The 21,656-nt window shown below is 38.6% G+C and overlaps 1 protein-coding gene across 2 annotated transcripts in view; it reads left to right on the forward strand.

The window, feature by feature from the left end:
- Positions 1-21,656, forward strand: part of MYOCD (myocardin) — a 99,605-nt gene that overhangs the window by 20,822 nt on the left and 57,127 nt on the right. For both annotated transcript variants that reach the window (XM_021928180.2, XM_021928181.2), the window contains exon 2: positions 17,411-17,476. In XM_021928180.2, the coding sequence (XP_021783872.2) occupies positions 17,411-17,476 (66 nt within the window). The remainder of the gene's footprint in view (positions 1-17,410; positions 17,477-21,656) is intronic.

Here is a 21,656-nt window from a genome sequence, read left to right on the forward strand (position 1 = left end):
CCCAAGTTCTTGTGTGACTTGCAAGACAGCCTGCCGATATATCAGGGCAGATAGAACTTTGGGTCAACTTCTAGTGAACGCTTGTAGGTATTTCACCTCTGTGCAAGGCAGAAATTGAATGTAGGCCCAGTTTTCTTTTTAAGACACTTTAATTTTTCACAAAATTCTGGAATTTGGCATCTAACTGTACAACACTCAAGTTATAAAGAAGGTTTCCATTTAGACACAGGGCTTATCATATCTGCAGAACATGGACACAGTCTAGAGGCATGGGAGTACAAGCAGCATCATGGATCTGATGAAATGATAGCTCTTGTAGTTGCCAAGGGCACTGGTTGCTAGGCAGGGTACAGAAGAGTCTAACAGTAGCCAAGAGTCCATTGTAAGAAAAGGTGCTGCAGAAGTGGCAAAAGCCCACCACCATCTGCTGATGGAAAAGGAAGGCTTCCCTCTCTGCTGTTGCCAAGGGAGCTGGCTCTCTCCTGGATTTGAGAGCTTTCCAGTGCTCTGGAGCCTTCAGTAGCCTGCAAGGAAGCTTCGAAGGACCCAGATGGGTTGGGAGAAACAGCCATGTTGGTGTAATGGCACTGTAATCTACACCCGCTCTTTGCTCCTGAATAAAATCGTTCATCTATTCCCAAGTAATATCTCATAGGAGGTTTGAGATTTTTAGAACCAAATCGTAAAAATAACATACCGAAGTTGGAAGGCGTTTAGGGCACCATGCAAACCGATGATTTGAAAACTCTGCTTCATAGAGTTTTAACATTTTGGGAGAGGTTTTGCTTTTGTTGTTCACCTCCATGCTATTTTTTTTTTCTTTCCATGTAAGATTTTTAGTTAAAAAACACTCCACTTTCGGTAATATGTTTTTAAAAATTTGAAACCACCTAATTCTAACTAAGTCCTTCCCTTCGTGAGTAAAGAGTCTGGAGCCCAGAGAGATGAATTTCTTGCATTATTATTATTTTGATGTGTTGCTAGAAAAAGACACGTGGGTTTACTCAGTAAATTCTGGGGGGTTATTTTCACCTTCCCACATAGTCAAGGCAGAGCCATTCCTAGAGGGACTAGAATTCGTGGAACATTTAGAAGAAATAGAGGAAGATGACTTTGTGGGTGAGGGGTGTATGGCTGGAACAGTGAGTCCTCATCTTTTAATTTTTTTATTGGTCACGCTTTTGAAATAAATGTTTATTTTTTCTTTCCCCTAAAGGATAACTTATTAAGTATACAATAAACAGAAACCATTTTATCATTTCATTAAAAGTTTAAATATAAATTAACTTATGTTCAAAAAAAATATCTGGTCAAACCATGTATTCTGTGTTCTTTTAGAAAACACAACCATTCTTTGGGGCTGAAGAGGTCGTGGAAAGTAGGGGGCACAAGTAGGTCAAGCAAGGCTAGGGGGAATTTACTTAAGATAAATGGAGTAGTTGGGTAGGCAAAAACCAAATAGTCAGTGGAGAGGGGGTAGAAAGAAAATCAATCACATTTGAATAATACAATGGTGTTAAGGAAGCAGTGTATCCATGGTAACATAGGAGAAGAAATGGGTAAGGATGATGCTGTTAGCAAGGATGATTTCTTTGGGTGGATGAAACAGAAGATTAACGCACAGATTCCAGTAACTTCTCTGTGATTCTTTGGATAATAAAACTTCATGGGCCCATATTGTATACTGAATGGAAAATGGACAAGAACTAACAATTCCCAAAGAGTTGAGATGCACTAAGATACCTAGTGTTATTGGTTTGGGACAACAGTGTTGCTGAAAGCATTGGAAAGTCTCCTACACCCAATGGAGGATAAGGCAGCTGTTCTCCACCTTGAATGTCAACAGGAGGCTTCTGGGTTTCAGTTGACCCCCCAGCTTTGTCAGTACAACCTGAACTGAAGCAGGGATGGGCAATTACCCTGCTTATTAGAGCAGAACAGATCACTTATAGGAATGATCCTGGGCCCCGCTTTGCTGCTTCCAAATTATCTAAACAGTTGAGCAGATAGCCAGATTCATTCTGAAACTCTTACAGCAAATCATTTATGTAAAAAAATGTTTAGTTTCTTCCTTCCTTTCCTTCCTTCCATCTCATTCCTTCCTTCCATCTTCTTCCTTCCTTCCTTCCATCTTCTTCTTTCCTTCCTTCCACCTCCTTCCTTCCTTTCATCTCCTTCCTTCCTCCCATCTCCTTCCTTCCTCCCATCTCCTTCCTTCCTCCCATCTCCTTCCTTCCATCTCCTTCCTTCCTTCCATCTCCTTCCTTCTTTCCATCTCCTTCCTTCCTTCCTTCTCTCCTCCCTTCCTTATTTTCTTCCATCTGCTTCCTTTCTTTCTCTCCTTCAGTCCTTCGCTGCCTCCCTCCCTCCCTCCCTCTTTCTGTCTTTCCTTCTTTCCTTCCTTCCTTCCTTTCTTTCCCTTCCTTCCTTCCTTCCTTCCTTCCTTCCTTCCTTCTGGATCATTTCTGTCTTGGGCCCTGGGTGGCAATCCATGATGTGGGCAAAAGTATTGCCTTACAAATCAGAGTTCTGCTAGGACACTTGGCCTATTTCTTGTTTCCCTTCTGGAGCAAGGCCTAGTGTATCCCTGGTTTAACACATCTTTCATTTTCTATTAAATACATGTGAATTAATTAGTTGTTGTCAGTGGAATAGATATTCACACCCATGTACACACACACATGCATACCTTGTTCTTAAAATTATAGAATAAACTTGGTTTTCCTATTCCCATTATCTTTTTTTATTTCTTCTTCTTTCTACCCTTTCCCTTATCCTTGCTTTGTCCTCTTTTGTCTGCTCCTTTCTTCGCTAAAATCCTCAGTACATTTAGAATTGACTCACACTCAGATTTAATCAGATGAAACTTTTCCTACCTGCTGCACATGAACACTTACAGGAATACATAGCACTACTATCAGAATCTCATATATTACTTCTATTACTGGTATAGGTAAAATTTTTGGTCTCTTGAAATCTTGTAACTTCTTGGAAATAATCCTGAAGCCTTGATTTTGGAACTTAGACTCCCACACCCTATAAAGTATATATTTTGTCAGATATAAACCTAGTCTGACACCAAACAAAACAAAATATTTAGGTTGGGATATAAAGAAAAAGTAGAGACAGATTTGATGTTATATAAGCATATATTATATGACAAACAATATATCTAAAATCCATTGGATATAGAAGTGAATGATATTAGAACAACTAATTAACAAGTTGAGGCCAGGCACAGTGGGTCACACCTGTGATCCCAGCACTTTGGGAGTTTGAGGCAGGAGGATCACTTGAGGTCAGGAGGTCAAGACCAGCCTGGCCAACATGGTGAAACCCCATCTCTACCAAAAATACAAAAATTAGCCAGGCATGGTGGCAGGCAACTGTAATCCCAGCTACTCAGGAAGCTGAGGCAGGAGAATCGCTTGAACCCGGGAGGCAAATGTTGCAGTGGGCCGAGATCACACCACTGCACTCCAGCCTGAACAAGACTCAGTCTCAAAAAAAAATTTTTTTAAAAATAATTAGAGCCTTTTGTAACACTATACACTAAAATTAATTCCAGATGCACTGGAAAGTTAAATGCAAATGTAAAAACCAAAATATAAATATATAAGAACATTTCAGTGATACATAATCTGGAGATGGAGAAGGTCTAAGTATACATCAAAGATAGAACTCATAAAAGAATATTCTAAGGGATTGCATATAAAGATGTTAAATGCCAAAAATCATCACAAGATTGAAAGGCAAACTAAAAAAAACCAGTGGAAATTTACAACATCGATGACTGACTATGTTTAATGTACTTCAGATATAAATAGATATCCCAAGTCTATAAGGAAAAAAAAATCCCAGTGGAAAATCTGTCAAAGAATGTTATCAGACAGTTTGCAAAAGAAAAGATACTAATAGTAAAAAAATCTAAGAAAACATGTTTGACTCATTAAAAAGCATGATGAGATACCATTGTTACTTATCAGATTAGCAAAGCTTTTTTCTTCTTCTTCAGTAGCGTCAACTACTGTTAACAAGGTTGTAGTGAAGTTAAGGCACTCCGATAGTCCTGGTAAGAGTACAAAATGACTCATCTTTACTGAAGGAAAGAAAATTAAGTTTACAGTCAAAAGGGATTAACTGGATATTGAAGCATAATGAAATACTATGTGGCCATAAAAAATGAGAGTTCATGTATACATAACCACACAAAAAGTAAAAACATATTGAAAAAAATGGAAAAGCAAGGCACAAAATAGTATAAAAACATGGTCTCACTTTTGCATGTAGCGTATTTGCTTCTTTCTATTTCTCAAACGTACTTTTTTCTCAGAATTTCCTGGAATGTTTGTGAAAATGTATTCCCAGTCTACCCCAGAAGTACTAGGCAATAGTCTCCAGGAAGGGGACCAGGGGAATTTGTGGTTATCAAGTCTCCCCAGGTGGTTCTTATATCAGGTAAATTGGGGAAATCCTGATCAAATCTAAAGTAAACTCTTCAATTAATACTGAGACTGAGCTCCAGCAAGGCTCTGGGAGCTGTCAAAAGCAATAGCTATTTAGCTGCGGAATGGGATCTAGAATCACGTGTGTCCAATCCCAGATGAGCAATCCCTTTTTAAAGCCCCAAGCATATTCACTAATATTCTTAAATTTAACTCCCAACAACTTCCTAATCCCTTTGTAGACAGGTGGCAGGAGTTCTTAGCTCTATTGTTGCACATTCGGTAATGACCTTTCTTTGTTGATAGCAAATGGAAAGTTTTCCATTTTCACCGTTCCCTAGCAATGTGACATTTTCAAACAGTAGCTCAAAACTCTTTAAATAGAAAAGATCCATTTCTACTCTATCGTGACTCAGTAACAGCCACAGGATTCTTCTCAAACTTTCCTAAAAATGTCATCTTTGGGCTGGACTCAAGAGGAACATTTCAGCCAAGGAGACACATTTTCCACTCTGTCAAGAATGAGCGAGCATGGGGTTGGAACATAAAGTGTTTTGCAATCCTCAGAAAAGCAATACTTCTCACCAAAACCATGGCAACGACTCCACGTGATGCCATCAGAGTCTGGGATCATTCAGGAGCCTCATTCTAATTGGAGACTTGGTCGGGGCCATCACCTGTGTTGGTCAGAACAGTCACCTAGCTGCCTGTTGGCTTCAGAAAGAAAACGGTACCCTACCTGACTGTTGCCATGGAGACACTATGGGCAGTGATTCTGAGCTTAGCATCCCTTATGTTGAGTTACTAGGGGGCAGGTAGCATGAAACGTGCCTCATGTTCTAATGGCTTCTGATTCTTCATTGAAAAAGATATGCCCTTCACCGTTGCACCAAATGGAGGAAATACATTAAAACACAAGGTATAACATGGCTAAAGTTACTGTTTTCTCATCCAAATATTAATAGTTCCATTTGGAACTTACACTCGTGAGATAAAAGTTTAGAGTCCAAAATCATGGTTGGAAATTTGCCTGCCTAAGTTTATAACTTCCTGGCCTTGGATGAGCTTTTATATCTTAGGAGCTATGACCGGGGTTAATAATACACACTCCTCAAGGATTATTGGGAGATTTCAATAGATGATTTACGTAAAACACTTCTGTCCCCAAGACTGGCACTTTCCAATTCTGTTAGTAATAAGTCCCCTTCAACTTTCTTACTAGAAATTATCAACACGAGAGGGACAGGGAAAAGGAATAAAAGAAAGGAATAGGAAAGAGCTGATATGTAGTGAATTAATGACTCAACTTCTTCTATTCACCTCATTTTCTGCCTTTTCCATCTCACTCGATGTGATGTGTTACTCCTGTGCCGTCAGTTTTCCCTTCATGTACATGGCATAACTTCTTCTAAGGGACCATCACTCCTGGGCACAGCCAATGTTTAAGGCAGTAATGACTTTTTAAAAGGCAGACGCTTGCATTCCCATCACTCCCTTTTCTTCTTTAGATTCGGTATCCAGAAAATAGGTGGGCTTTCTTGTGAAGCAGCCATTAACAGTACAAAGCATAAAGGTCTTTGATAACCTTGCAGAGTTTAGAAAGTGGTAAACTCATTAATGCTGTCCCAATAATCCTGAAATTGTTAACTATTGTTTGTTGTTAATATTGAGATTACAGCTGTGTACAGATGCTATATATACAGAAGGCTAGGGCTCTTGGACTTTGAGGATTATGAAGCTTGGCAGACTCAAAGTTAAATCTATGTTTTCCATTCCCAATGTCCTTGCCCCATCCTGTTGCCTCTCTTTGGCATCAAGAAAGGCCTGCCTACCACCAGTGGGCATGTGGCAGAGGTGACTGTCTAAGTTATAAGCAAAATGTCACCATGTCCTTCAATCCTATTTCCCTCCTCTTCAACCTGAAACTCTAAGGAGACCTGTACAGCTGCACCTGGTTCTCCCTCTTCTGAGTGCCTCTGCTTTCTCTCCCAGACACGGGTAAGTGAACTCTACTAAGCTTCCTAACCCTCAGCGTCCAAGAGCCCTGGCCCACCTATCTGTACATAACAATAATCTCAATATTAACAACAAATAATAGTTAACAACTTCACAGGATTATTGGGAAGGCATTAGTGAGTTCATCACTTTCTAAACTCTACACTCTCTCTGGTCACAGCCCCCGTGTTGTGCAGGATAGTTTAGCTCCCATTCTTGAGCTGGAACCCAGTCCCAGCCCCGGGCTGCAAGCGTGGAATCTGGTCCCGGTTCTCCACTGTACTCAACCCACAAGTTTCTATGCATTTTAAAATAATTATTAAACAGTGGGCTGCTTCTCTGACTCAATAGGCTTCACACCTATTCTATGATTATAGAATACTAAGGAAACAAATTTTCCCATCTTTGGTAAGGTACGTGCTTGGGGTGGTGGTAGAACTTGCTACTTGTTCCTGAAGTTCATTTTGGAGAAAAATCACAGGGTGGAGCTGTCATGGAACATTTATGTTTTTTAAAAAAATAAAAATAAAAAATAGGCCAGGCGCGGTGGCTCATACCTGTAATCCCAGCACTTTGGGAGGCTGAGGTGGGCGGATCACCTGAGGTCAGGAGTTCCAAACCAGCCTGGCCAACATGGTGAAACCCCGTCTCTACTAAAAATACAAAAATTAGCTGGGCATGAGGGTGGGCGCCTGTAATCCCAGCTACTCAGGAGGCTGAGGCAGGAGATTCGCTTGAACCTGGTAGGCGGAGGTGGCAGTGAGCCAAGATTGTGCCATTGCACTCCAGCCTGGGAGTTGCAGAGAGACTCTGTCTCAAAAAAAATAAATAAATAAAATAAGGTGCTCCCTACCTACCAGACATGAAAATATATATCATTATATATCATTAGTCTAGAATAAAATAAATGGTGTAGCACTGGAACAGAATATTCAAATGAGGAAATCAGAATCCAAAGCCCAGACCTCTGAGTAAAGAGGTGACTTAAACACAAACATAAGACTCCCAATTCTGATACAATGGCCGAAAGAATGCAAGAATAGAAAAAATACTGCTTTGATTCTGGAAGCCTAGAAAGACTGACACCCAAATGTCAGAATCATAAGAGAGATTTCTGCTGTTGATAAAATATATTGGGATGACGCAGAAAAGACACCAAGAACTCACTTCCCGTGACCTTCCAAAGATAAGAATGAGGTCCCTAAAAAGATGAATGAAGAGAAAACTCCATGAATACCTGTCACTTAGAGGTGGGTAGATCTGGGAGTGGAAAGAAGGCATGGGCCAAAAAGTCACCTTCTGTTCAAACAGTATTTTTAGCTATGATGGATCAATGGAGGTTTGCCAAGAGCTCTGGGACACAAATGGGTGCAGCAAGCTGAAAGCAGGGAAGGGAAGGGAGGCTCTGCTCAGCAAAGCACAAAAAGGCATCCAGGAAGGGGCCAAGCAAAAGCTGCAGGTGGCTGTGCTCAGAGAGCAAAGCAGCTTCACCAAGCATAAGGCCACTGGAGCCAGGTTTCTGTCTGAAGTGTCAGGACTCTCCTATCTGCAGTGGGAAGCAGCCGCAGAGAGGGATGGGTTCATTCGAGCTCAACCTCTCGTATCAAAGCTCAGCAGAACCTGGAGAAGAAGACACCCCAGGAACGAATTCCACTGCTAAGATCATCCGGGACTTGGCTGTCTGCCCACTCCCTTTAGAGTTAGACCCTGACCGGGCAGCCAGGCCTCCAGCTTCAGAAGAGAGAAAGATTCTAGTAGCTTCCACGTGATAGGAGCAACAGGGCCAAGGGAAATGGGCAACCTGGTCATACTTTGTGGGCAGATCAGAACAACCTTTTAGGAGAGCTATTGTCATATGTACCAAATGCCTTGAAATTTGACATTTCCTGTGACCAAGTCATTCTACTTCTAGGAGTGTTTCTTAATGTCATATCAAAGACGTGGCCAAAAATCCACTGGAAAGAATGTCCACTGTGATTTTTAATGTTAAAACTTTAAAAAATCTAAACATTCAATAATAGCCAATGGTTCAATGACTTATGGAATAACCAAAAAAAAAAAAAAAAAAAAAAGAAAGAAAGGAAAGAAATACTCTACAGCTACTAAAATAGCATCATTTGATGGGTATTACATGGCATATGAATGTATCTTTGATATATTACTAATAAAAATCAGCTAATGAAGGAACCCTTATAATGTGATCCCACACAAACATATAGGAAAAGGGACCTAAACTTCATGAATGAAATATTAGCAAGAAGTATCCCTAGTTTAGAGATTATCTTAGTCTGTTCAGACTGCCATAACAAAATGCCATAAACTGGGTAATTTATAAGCCACAATAATTTATTTCTCACCATTCCAGAGGCTGGAAAGTTAAAGTTACCGGCGGGTTTGGTGTCTGATGAGGGCCCCTTTCCTAGTTCATAGAAGTCCCTCTCTCACTGCTTCCTCCCATAGTGGAAGGGGCCAGACAGCTCTCTGGGGCCTCCTTTACAAGGGCACCCATCCCAAATATGAGGACTCTGCCCCCATGACCTAGTGACCTCTCAAACTTCTTAACACCATCATCTTGAGGATTAAGATTGCAACGTATAACTTTTGGAGAGACACAAACATTAAGATCAGAGCAGATGAGTATGTTTTCTCCTAGAAGCTTTTCTATATTTTGCAATGTTTCTGCATTAAGCCCATATTGTTTTTGCTTCTTATCCCTTTATTCCTTTGTGCTACATTCTAAGAGGACAGTTTAGTTCAACCTTCTAGTTCACAAATTCATTTTTAGTTGAGTTTATTTTGATGAATGAATTTTTACTTTGCAATTAGTGTTAATAGGAAAGATATTATTTTTTGACTTTTAATTTTTTTAATTGTAGTACAATACACATAAAATATACCCTATTAACCATTTTAACTCTACAATTCAGTGGCATTAAGTACATTCACACTGTTGTGTAATCATCACTAAGATCTTGCAAAGCTGAAATTCTGGTTCCATTAAACTATAACTCCCCATTCTCTCTTCTTCCAGCCCCTAGAACCCCCCTTCTACTTTCTGTCTCTATGAGATTGACTACTCTAGGTACCTTATATAAGTGGATTTATACAGTGTTTCTACTTTTGTAATTGGCTTATCTCACTCAGTATAATGTCTTCAAGTTTCATCCAAGTCATAGCATGTCAGAATTTCCTTCCTTTTAAGGCTGAATAATATTCCTTTTTTGTTTTTGTTTTGTTTTGTTTTGTTTTTTTATGACAGAGTCTCACCCTGTCACCAGGCTGGAGTGCAGTGGTGCAATCTCGGCTCACCGCACTGCAACATCCACCTCCCGGATTCAAGCGATTCTCTTGCCTCAGCCTCCACAGTAGCTGCGACTACAGGTGCACGCCACCATGCCCAGCTAATTTTTGTATTTTTTTTTTAGTAGAGACAGGTTTTCACCATGTTGGCCAGGATGCTCTCGATCTCTTGACCTCGCGATCTGCCCGCCTCAGCCTCCCAAAGTGCTGGGATTACAAGTGTGAGCCACCGCACCCGGCCCCATTTTCTAAATATACCACATTGTGTTTATCCTTCGCCCATTGATGGATGCTTGTGTCACTTCCCCTTTTGGCTATTAAGAATAATGCTGCTATGAGGGTAGACGTTCAAGTATCTCTTCATGTCTCTGCCTTCGATTCTTTTGAGTATATAACCACAGGTGGAATTGACGGATCATACAGTAATACTGTGTTTAATATTTTGAGGAGCTGCCATACTCTTTTCCACAGTAGTTGCCCATTTTGCATTCCCATCAACAGCACACAAGGGTTTTTATCTCTCCATATCCATGTCAACACTTGTTTTCTGTTTTACGGACGGTAGCCATCCCTATGGGTGTGAAGTGATTAATGTATTATTTTTCTGTTGATGAATTCTCTTGCCTGTTTCTGAGAAAGGCCTGTTCCCTTTGTTCATATTGTTCCCTTAAGGGCATGTTCTTTCCTTTGGTTAAGTTTGGAGTCTGTGTTAGCCAGGATGGTCTCGATCTCCTGACCTTGTGATCTGCCCACCTTGGCCTCCCAAAGTGCTGGGATTACAGGCGTGAGCCACCGCGCCCGGCCTAGGTATACATTTTTAAAACTGTCATTTCTGTTATTTATAGGAATCAGGTGTTTGCTGAGTTTGCCATCTTGAAACAGAAAATATTTGGTATTTTTGCTACTAAAAAAATAGAATAGGAAGTATAAATTACTACAGATTAGCACCTAGAACAAGATTGTGACTTATGTTAGAATTTAAGTAAATGAAGAAGTTGACATTATACATCAGTAAGCAAAGGAAATGTTTTAATAAGTGGCAGTTATATATAGTTTCCCAACTATTTGGAATAAATTAGAGTTATAGCCTAGCCTCAAACCATATACCAAATTCCATATGCAGAGATATCATAATCAAAGACAAAGAACGTGAACACATAGGTTAGGCTCAGGAGGGGCAGGATGAACTGGAAAAGAGAGTTTGTGTGGGGAATAATGCGCATATAGGAAAAGACCTCAAAGGCTAGAATAAGCAGTCACCGCAAGATGCTATACCAAGTAATCTTATAAAAAAGGAGTTTGGGGAAATTGATCTGGTAACGCTGTGTAATGTGTATTGCGAGGAGAGCCCACTAATAAAAATAAGAAAAGAAAGACGTGAGATGGTTTAGTCCAGATCTGAACTGACGATTCTTAACTTTTGTAAGTCTCAGAGACTTCCGCAAATCTGATAAAAGTCATAAGCCAGTCCATAGAAATACGCATTGACACACATGCAAGCAACATTTTTGCATACAGAGTCAGAGATTTAACAGGGTCCCTGAAGACCAAGTTCTTGAGGTGGGAGGGAAAGGAATTTATTTTGTATTCAGGGAAAATTGAGTTTATCTCCCCAGCTAGCATGTTACGGTCGTGAGGATAGTAACTGTCCTATTCACCACTGTATGCCAACAGCAAGCAATGCTTTCGCTTAGTAGGCAGTCTAATATGTAATGAATGATTGAATGAATGTAATGAATTAATGCCTTCAATCTTTAGAACTGAAAAATCCGCAAACAATTAAACAAAAAAAAAAGTATGCGAATGGGTGATGTCAAGTAGTCCAGTGATTTCTCCATATCGAAGCAAAGAAATTTTGTCTCCTACCAGACCCTCTTTAGTGTCATTCTTTCACTATTTGTAATGGAATTTTTCTCTCTGTTTTCTTATCTCCCATCTCCTCTGATAATTTTTTTTTTTTTTTTTTTGAGACAGGGTCTCGCTTGTTACCCAGGCTGGAGTGCAGTGGCTCAATCTCGGCTCACTGCAACCTCCGCCTCCCAGGTTCAAGCGATTCTCATGCCTCAGCCTCCCGAGTGGCTGGGATTACAGATGTGCACCACCATGCCCAGCTAAGTTTTGTATTTTTAGTAGAGATGGGATTTTGCCATGTTAACCAGGCCGCTCTTGAGCTCTGACCTCAGGTGATACCCCCGGCCTCTCAAAGTGCTGGGATTACAGGCATGAGCCACCATGCCTAGCCTCCTTTAATAATATATCTCTCTCTTCCTTTAGAAATTCTGCTAAAAGGTTTTGTGGCCACTTGCTTAAAGATGATGCCCCATATCAGTGTTCCAGCCCTGACCTCTCAGCCTTTCTCCAGCCCTATATCTTAATTGTTTATCAGGCACCTTGTTTCTTATTTACCAGGACACCAAAAATTCAGATCATCTAAAACGAAGCTCATCATTTTTTCAGAGTTCTCTGTCAACTTTATTATAGCATAACTCTAACACATGTTTTCAGAACCCTAAATCTTTAAGCTTTAAATTAAAGGAGCTTAAATTTGGAAGCCGTGGCTTTCTTTGGGAATCTAATGTGTGCTATGGACCCATACCCAAGAAAAAAAATGCATATATGCAGATATAGTTGCATACATTAAGTAGCTGTATTTCTTGCAACATATCCAAAGATCCCACACTAACAGCCCCTTGAAAGATAGTAATATGTATTTGTTTCTTTTTTTTTTTGAGACGGAGTCTTGCTCTTGTCACCCGGGCTGGAGTGCAATGGCACAATCTCGGCTCACTGCAACCTCTGCCTCCCAGGTTCAAGCAATTCTCCTGCCGCAGCCTCCCGACTAGCTGGGACTACAGGCACATGCCACCACACTCTGCTAATTTTTTGTATTTTTAGTAGAGACGGGATTTCACCATGTTGGCCAGGCTGGTCTTGGACTCCTGACCTCGTGATCCACCCACCTCGGCCTCCCAAAGTGCTGGGATTATAAACGTGAGCCACCGCACCCAGCCAGTAAGCATATAATTCTATCCTCCTTCACGTCACCAAAATCTTCTAATTCTTTTTGTTCAAAGTGTTTTTAATATTTTCCCCTTTTGTTTCCATTTCCACTGCCTTTGTCCAGTTCAATCTAAGTCAGAATGACTTAATAGCTAGATAACTGAAAGAGTCTTCTAATTGGCTAACTCTAACAATGGGAGATCTTTATAAACTTTTGTCTTCATTTGATTAAGATCTATGATATTGAAAGACAAAATAATTGAGAATTCTTATTTATAATGGTTATAATGTATACAATGTGTTGTTTAATGGAAAACTTGGAAAACAACTTGTTCCTATCACATTTGGATAAAAATTCACCAGTAAAACTGCCTGGGCCTGAATATTTTTGTATGTGTGTGTGGGGGGGAGGGGCTATAATAATCAATAATGATTTAATAAACATATTGCTATTCAGATTTACTGTGTTTTTTTTGGTATCAATTTTGGCAAGCTTTAGTTTTCAAGAAATGTATCCACTTTAAGTGTTTAATTTATTAGCACATATGTGTTAATGATATTTTCTCATTATCTTTAATGTCTAGAATATATGGTTATAACACATTTTTTAGTCCCGTTATTGATAAATTTTATTCTCTACTTTTATAATCAGATACTTTGGGAGACCGAGGCAGGTGGATCACTTGAGGTTAGGAGTTCTAGACCAAACTCACCAACATGGTGAAACCCGTCTCTACTAAAAATACAAAAATTAGCCTGGCATGGTGGCACACGCTTGTAATCCCAGCTACTCAGGAGGCGTTGGCAGGAGAATTGCTTGAACCCGGGAGACAAAGGTTGCAGTGAGCCGAGATCGTACTACTGCACTCCAGCCTGGGTGACAGAGTGAGACTCTGTCTCAAAATAAATAAATAAAATAAAATAAAATAAAATAAAATAAAATAAAATAAAATAAAGTCAGTCTAGTTAGGAGTTTCTCAGTTTTGTTGATCTTTGCAAATAACCAGCTTTGGGCATTGTTAATATTTTCTACTACTTGTCTGTTTTCTATTATAAAGATTTCTGCTTTAATCTTTATTATTTCTTATTTCTACTTACTATGAGCATACTTCTTTTTTATCTTCTTATGGTAGAATCTTAGGTCATTGATTTCAAACCTTTCTCTTTTTCTAATATAAGTATTTAAAACTCTAAATTTCCCTCTAATCACTGCTTTAGCTGTATCTTATAAACTGTAATATGGGTTATGGGAAATTGTAACATGAAAGAGTCATAATATGTTGTATATTTTTTATTATTCAGTTTAAAATATTTTTTATTACTCTTGTGATTCTGTTTTAACTATGAATTATCTAGAAATGTATTACCAAACATTTGTGTTAATAGCATATTGCTTTTGAGTAATAATTAATTCCACTGTGGACAGAAAATGTACTCTACATGATATCAATTATTTCAAATTTATTAAAACGTATTCTATGGCCTAGTATATATTGGTAAATGTACCATGTACACTTGAAAAGAATGTTTATTCTGCAGTTGTTGGCTGTAGTGCTAAACAGCTATTAATTATATCAAGATGTTTGATATTATTGCTCAAATCCTCTCTGTCATTAGTATTTTTTTAAATCTAATTATGTCAGATGTTGACAGAGGAGTCTTAAAATCTCCTACTGTCATTTTGAAATTGTCTATCTAGTCCTTTAATTCTGTCCATTTTTGTTTCATGTATTTTGAGGTTCTGTTCTTAAATGCATATCCATTTATAATTGCTATGTCTTCCTGATGAATTCTCCCTCTTATAATTATAAAATTTCCATTATTTATCGCTAACAATACTCTGTGACTTGATGTCTATTTTATGTGACATTAATATAGTTATTCCAGCTTTCTTATGCTTGCTGTCTGTATGGTATATCTTTTTTCCATCTACTTACTTTCAACCAGTCTGACAGTCTATATATAAAGTGTGTCTCCTGCAGACAACATATAATTGAATATGGCTTTTATAAATTTTTTCTGATAAACTCTGTTTTATTTGAGCTTTTCAACGATTAAAATTTGATGTAATTATTGACATGGTTGGATTTGGATCTACCATTATATTACTTGTTTTTTGTTTGTCCCTATGCTTTCCGTTCCTATATTCCCCCTCTCTTGCCTTCTTTGGATTACTTGACACTTTTAGCATTCCATTTCAATTTATAGGGTGTTTTTAGTTATACCCTTTGTGTTCTTATTATTGGTTACAGTATAATCATTAATTACGACTGTCTATCTATAGTTAGTATTATACCACTGCATGTAAACTATAGAAATTTGGCAATCATAAGAAGTCCTTTACGTTATCACTGTAATCTGTATTACATCTATGTTCCTTAAGAGCATCGCAAGACAAAGGTATAATTTTTCCTTATAAAGTTGTATATGTTTAATTAAGAAGAAAAATAAATATCTTTAATATTTATTAATAGAGTTACCATTTCTGACATTCTTTATTCATTCCTGAATATCTGTGTTATCTTCTGGTATCATTTCCCTTGAGCCTGAAGAATTTACTTCAGCATTTCTTGTAAGAAATTATATTATTTTTTCTTTACCTGAAAATGTCTTTATTTTGCCTTCATTCCTAGAGGACATTTTCTATTCTGAGTTGGTAGATTGGGGGATGGGGTGTTTATTTGTTTCTCTTTTAGTTTTTTATTTTCTAGCTTTCATCGTTTCTGAAGAGAAGTCTGTGGCTATTTAAATCAACACTTTTCTTTATACAATGTGTTGTTTCTCCCCCACCTGTTTTTAAGATTTTTTCTCTTTATCTTTGGCTTCAGTCATTGGATTATTATGTATCCAAGTGTGGTTTTCTGTGTATACATTTGGTGTAGGGTTTATTGAGCCTTTTGAATCTGTACTTTTTTTTTCACCAATTTCAGGAAGCTTTTGTGATTTGGAAATTGTCTATTTATTCTTTTAATTCTGTCCATTTTTGCTTTATGTATTTTGAGGTTCTGTTCTTAAATGCCTATCCATTTATAATTGCTACGTCTTCCCTCTTATAATTATGAAATTTCCATTCTTGATCTCTGACGATACTCTGTGACTTGATGTCCATTTTATGTGACATTAATCTGCTCTACTTCAATTAAATTAAAACTTGCTCTATGGCTCTGCTGTACTTCTGGGACCTCAATTACCTAACATTAAACTTTTAGATATTGTCACACTGGTCCCTGAGGCTAACGTTAGACTTTTAGATATTGTCACATTAGTCCCTGAAGCTCTGCTCATTTTTTTTTTCATCTTTTTTCTCTCTCTTCTCCAGTTTGATCTATCTTCAAGTTTACTGACTCACTCTTTTGATATTCTTCTATTAAGTCCATTCAATAATTTTTTATTCCAGATACCGTATTAAGTTTTAATGTTCTACTTTGTTTCTTTATGTGTTCTGTTTTGCTGCTGAGATTTCCTATTTTTTGTCCATTTCTTTTACTTCATTGAACCTAGTTGGAAATAACTATTTTAAAGTATTTGTCTGATCATTTCAACATCTGACTCATCTCAAGGTTTGCATCTGTTCATCGTCTTTTCCATTTAGAATTGGTCACATTTTCCCAGTTTTTTGTGTTAGAGTATTTTAGATTGTATTCTGGACATTGTGAGCCTTACGTTATACAGACTCCGAGTTCTGTGGCAGTCCTCTGGAAAACATGGTTTTTATTTTAGCGATGATTAATCCAAGTGGATTCAAACTTTAAGATCTCTCGTCAATATATACAGAGAACATGGAATATCCATGAGGAGGAGTCTGAATTTGCAAAGATAGAATGTGTTTGGAGGAGAGGGGCAGTGGGAAGGAGAACACTGTAAATACTGCCCTCAGAAGTTAATAATTCAATATTATTTAACTTTTACCATTACATGTCTATGATACATACAATCTATTTGTGCTATAGATACATAATATTGGGAACATACTTATATTTATTTATAATATATAATTTTGACAATCTTACAGTGTTTTAATTTTTCTAAGAAAAGCACAACCCCAATAGGCCTTTGAATTCCCAGGAGAATTCCAGATTCTCATACTACTACCACTTATCAAAATGTCTTTACATGTGCCACACATTCTGCTAAGCAATGTGCATACACTGTTTTATCAAACTTTATAGCAACACCACCAGGTAGGCGTTGTTTTCATTTACAAATGAGGAAACTGAGCGTAAGAGATGTTAAGCAACTTGCTCAGGGATACACAGCTATTAAGGGGGTAGAGATGAGATTTGAACCTAGGTGGGACTCTGTCTCCCCTCTTGATATCATTGGTTGCCACCCAAGTGGAATTAGATGATATTTATCTTACAAATGACATATCTTACAAATGACAGAATGTGGAGAGAGAGAGTGTGGCACTGCGAAAATAACATGCGCTTCAAAGAGGAGACAAGTATTCTAATTCTAGTTTGGGACAGACTTACTGCAAAACCTTGTAACTTTCTCAGCTTCTCTCCTTCTTCTTCCACTGTGTCTACAACAGAAATTAAAATGTACTTCATAATAATTTTCAGAACCCTTTTAGAAATAAAATGAGATGAGCTATGAATGTATAATGAAAGTATAATGATTGTAATGATATTTAGCCCAACTCACAAACTAACACTTCCTTTTCTAAGTTTTACAGTTAAGACTTCAACAAAGAAGGACTCAGGAACAGCTGGCTAACCAAGGCTTAATACCACGTGAGTACCTGCATCTCTTAATTACTGATGTACGTAGGGCCACACCATTTGGGAGCTGGAAAGTGCCTCAGAGGTCATTTAGTTTAAGCCAATGCCATGGTCTCCCAAGATCTTCAAAGCATTGGTATCAGCAGAAATCCCAGACCTTGGATGCTTTGCCCCAGCTGCTAACTACTCACCTGCAAGGGGCTCCTTTTAATGATACTGGTTATGCCTAAAATTCCAATGTAGTGGATTTGTTCTCAGGGTAAACACAATTCAGTATGGGCACCCCTGACTCATCTACTTTTAAAATTGGATATAATTAATATTCATTCCAGAAGCATCAATTACATCGTCTTTTTCTCACCTCCTCAGTTTCAGTTCTGTTTGGGGTATTTGAGTCCACAAGTAATTGAATATTGGTCAAGTATTTCCTTTCTAGAAGGTGGAGTGGCAATACCATTTTAGCATAAATGATATAATGTTGACTTACTGGCCACGATCTGGGTAAAAGAAGAAGGATTATTGTATATTTTAGAAGATATATTTTAAATTTTCTACCAATTCAGCAATGAAAGCTAATTCCTGGTTATCTGTGGAAACAGAGAAAAGGGTACTGTGGATGAATAAGTCATGGGTGAAGCTGTTCTAGGCCACAGATTCTAACTTCCTCTCCAATAAAATTTAAAAATCAAGATCTATAATGACTTGTGCAGAAATTCAGGTGTCTGTAAAATGCTGTTGTGACTGTTACTTCAGAGTTCAGTACACAACAAGCAAAAGTCTGCCCTTGAAAAACTGTAGTGTAGTTAGTTATATGGAAGCCCTATGTGTAGGTCTGTATAGTGTAGTTAGTTATATTAGTTAGAAAAAATGTTGCGTAGTTAGTTATGTGGAAGCACTGTGACCCATGGCTGAACACTGAAAGTTTAGTCTTTGTTTCAGAGACAGAACAAAACTAAGAATTTTTCAAGCCTCTTGTTTTGTAATTCAAAAGTAATCCTTTGTTCGTGGCTGAGCTCTACAAATAGTAAACAGTATGTGACCTTAAACTGGGACAACTCTTTCAGAGGTTTGTGAAGTACAAAAGAAACAGCTCAGCCTGCTATTTCAAGGCTGTTTAAGCAACGTTGACAACTATGCTGAGAAAGCAAAGGAGCAAGTCCATGTGTGGCCTGTTTCATCTTAGCCTTTCCTTGGAGGTGCTAAAGACAGGGAGAAACCAAAGGTCTGCAGATGTCAGATCAGGTCAAGACAATTTCGCTCAAAGCTGATAATCTATCCCTTCACTGATGTTTCTTTCTCCTTAATTCTGGAAAGCCAAATGGAGCAGATGGACCCAGGACCTTTCCGTAAGCCCAAGTTGTGCACACCTGATTTAAAGTTTGACTCATATGCTTAAATACTCTGGGCCTGGGTCTTGCAGCTGGCATTTGGCTGAGAATAAATATTTTTTGAGGGATACGGGGTTAAATCTGAAAATTAGTAAAAACACCCAATGAAGATGGTAATTCACACTATCATACATTTTTAAATAACACCTGTCATGTAAGTTATATAAGTCAAATGTTCATTTGTATAGTAGAGTCCAATGAAGATATAGTATTTTGTTCTGCAGGAATTCCAGAATCAAATACTATCCATATTAACAAAATACCACTTAACTGAAATTTTGCATCTTTAGTCCATTGCATCATTAAGATAATTTCTAGAAAAAAAAAATCCTACAAACCATGAAATAATAAAGTATTTTAAAATCACACACTATGATGAAGGCTTTCCCCAATCTTCAGCTACCTCCTCTCAACCAGGCTTTCCAAGAGTGTAGATTCTGCTATGGAAAAGTGTCCAAGTCATGACAGGTGCACACCGCAGGCCCCGCCTGTACAGATCTTTTCTACTTAGCTCTTCTCAGGAAGCTAGAGATAGGATGCATCTCTTCACCTGCTGATGGTTAGCCTCTTCAGCCCAATCAGAGATTAAACATGCACTCTATCTACATGCATTTCAGCAGAGCAATGTGTTTCCTCTGGCACCTAAGGAAACATGTCTAAATGCAAACGATTGGGAGAAGGAAAGAGGAACCAAGGGCCTCAGGATGTTTTCAATTCAATTTAATTCAACAAATTTTATTATAAACCAGGCTATATACAGGGGACTGTGACAGGCACTTTAGGGATAACGATAACAAGCAAGATGGCCCCTCAGAGAGAGTCAAGATATTAGGGAGAAAGCTGATAAAAAGCACATAGAAGCAGGCCGTGCACGGTGGCTCAAGCCTGTAATCCCAGCACTTTGGGAGGCTGAGGCGGGCAGATCACGAGGTCAGGAGATCGAGACCATCCTGGCTAACGTGGTGAAACCCCGTCTCTACTAAAAATACACACACAAAAAAAATTAGCCGGGCCTGGTGGCGGGCGCCTGTAGTCCCAGCTACTTGGGAGGCTGAGGCAGGAGAATGGCGTGAACCCAGGAGGTGGAGCTTGCAGTGAGCCGAGATCGCACCACTGCACTCCAGCCTGGGCGACAGCACGAGACTCCGTCCAAAAACAAAACAAACAAACAAAAAAAACCATAATCCAGTGTGCAACTCATTACCTGACACAAGAAGACTTTATGTTTTCATTCTATTATTTACATTTTTTGAAATAGAAAGTGAAAGAAAAGGAGAAAGGAAAGGAGGAAAAAAAAAGTTAATATTCCTTAAAGCCTACCTAATTCTGTGATTTTCTAATTTTTTAATTGTTAAATCGTATGCACTATATATATGTGTGTGTGTGTGTGTGTACATATATACATATATATATGCACTGGCTGAGGCAGTGTCAAGGGTGTCTGCCCCATTTACTAGGCCCCTCCTCATCCCTTCCAGAAGCCCCCTGATCATTCTCTCTGTGGTGCTGGTTCTCCTCAGAATAGAGTTTGAAAACCCCTGACCCATCCCAATCCCTGTTTGTCTTTCTTGTTCATGAAACTGAGGTTGAAGAGGCCTAAGAGATTTTTCCAACGTCGCAAAGCCTAGATCTCATGTGGTCCCATTTTCTACAGTTTCATTTATGAGAATGTAAACCCATGCCAGATAAAATTATTCATAAAATCTCTCACTTTATTCATAAAATTTGAAATAGTTGCAATCTTTTTAAACATGTCGTAAATTGTCAAAACTCAAAGCTGATGGCTAAGTGAACTGTTAATTGTCCTTATAAAATAGCAATACTATTTTTTTTTTTTTTTTTTTGGGACAGAGTCTTGCTCTGTCGCCCAGGCTGGAGTACAATAGCGTGATTTCAACTCACTGCAACCTCCGCCTCCTGGGTTCACACTATTCTCCTGCCTCAGCCTCCCGAGTAGCTGGGACTACAGGCGCCTGCCACCACGCCTGGCTAATTTTTTGTATTTTTAGTAGAGATGGGTTTCACCATGTTAGCCAGGATGGTCTCTATCTCCTGACCTCGTGATCCACCCGCCTCGGCCTCCCAAACTGCTAGGATTACAGGCGTGAGCCACCGCACCTGGCCAGACTTACTATTTTTAACTCATCAACAGAAGCACCTGCCAAGAATTAGTTGTGAGTTTTACATTAGGTTAAATCTTCAGGGCTTATCCACTGGATAACATGCAACTCCCTCCTATTGGGGAGGAGCTGAGGCCAGAACCTGTATCTCCTGATCCCTGCCTAGGCTCCTTTTCTCAAACGTTCAAAATGAATTGCTTGGCCTTTAAAAACACTTACTTATATTGCTATCATAAGGCATTTTACTGCCAAAAAATTCAGTTAGAACTTGGAAAATTTAAAAAGTGTATCATGTGAAAATGCCAAAGATAAACCAATGATTTAAATGCAGTGGCTTCAAGTTCTACATCATAATGTATGCTTCGCTGTGATGAGCATCGAATGAAAGATTTCACTGACTTACCTGTATGGCAGGTCTCCCTTCAATGGCATTCCAAACTGATAATTAAATTATGAGGCTCCTCCCCCATTGACTCTAATGAGGTGAATCATGTGTAATTCTAGTGAAACTAATCCAAATGGAAATTTTCTTCCTTCCCTTTTCCTGGGCATGCATCCTGCAGGTTTGGAGCTTGCTGCAGAGTAATAAACAGTCATTAGCAACCAGCAACAAATTCTTTTTTATAATCCTTGTAAATCAATTCTCTTAAACATTCGCTTTATTCTTATGTGTGGGCATTATGA

Source organism: Papio anubis, chromosome 17 (genome assembly GCF_008728515.1).
Source record: "Papio anubis isolate 15944 chromosome 17, Panubis1.0, whole genome shotgun sequence".
NCBI classification, from domain to species: Eukaryota; Metazoa; Chordata; class Mammalia; order Primates; family Cercopithecidae; genus Papio; species Papio anubis.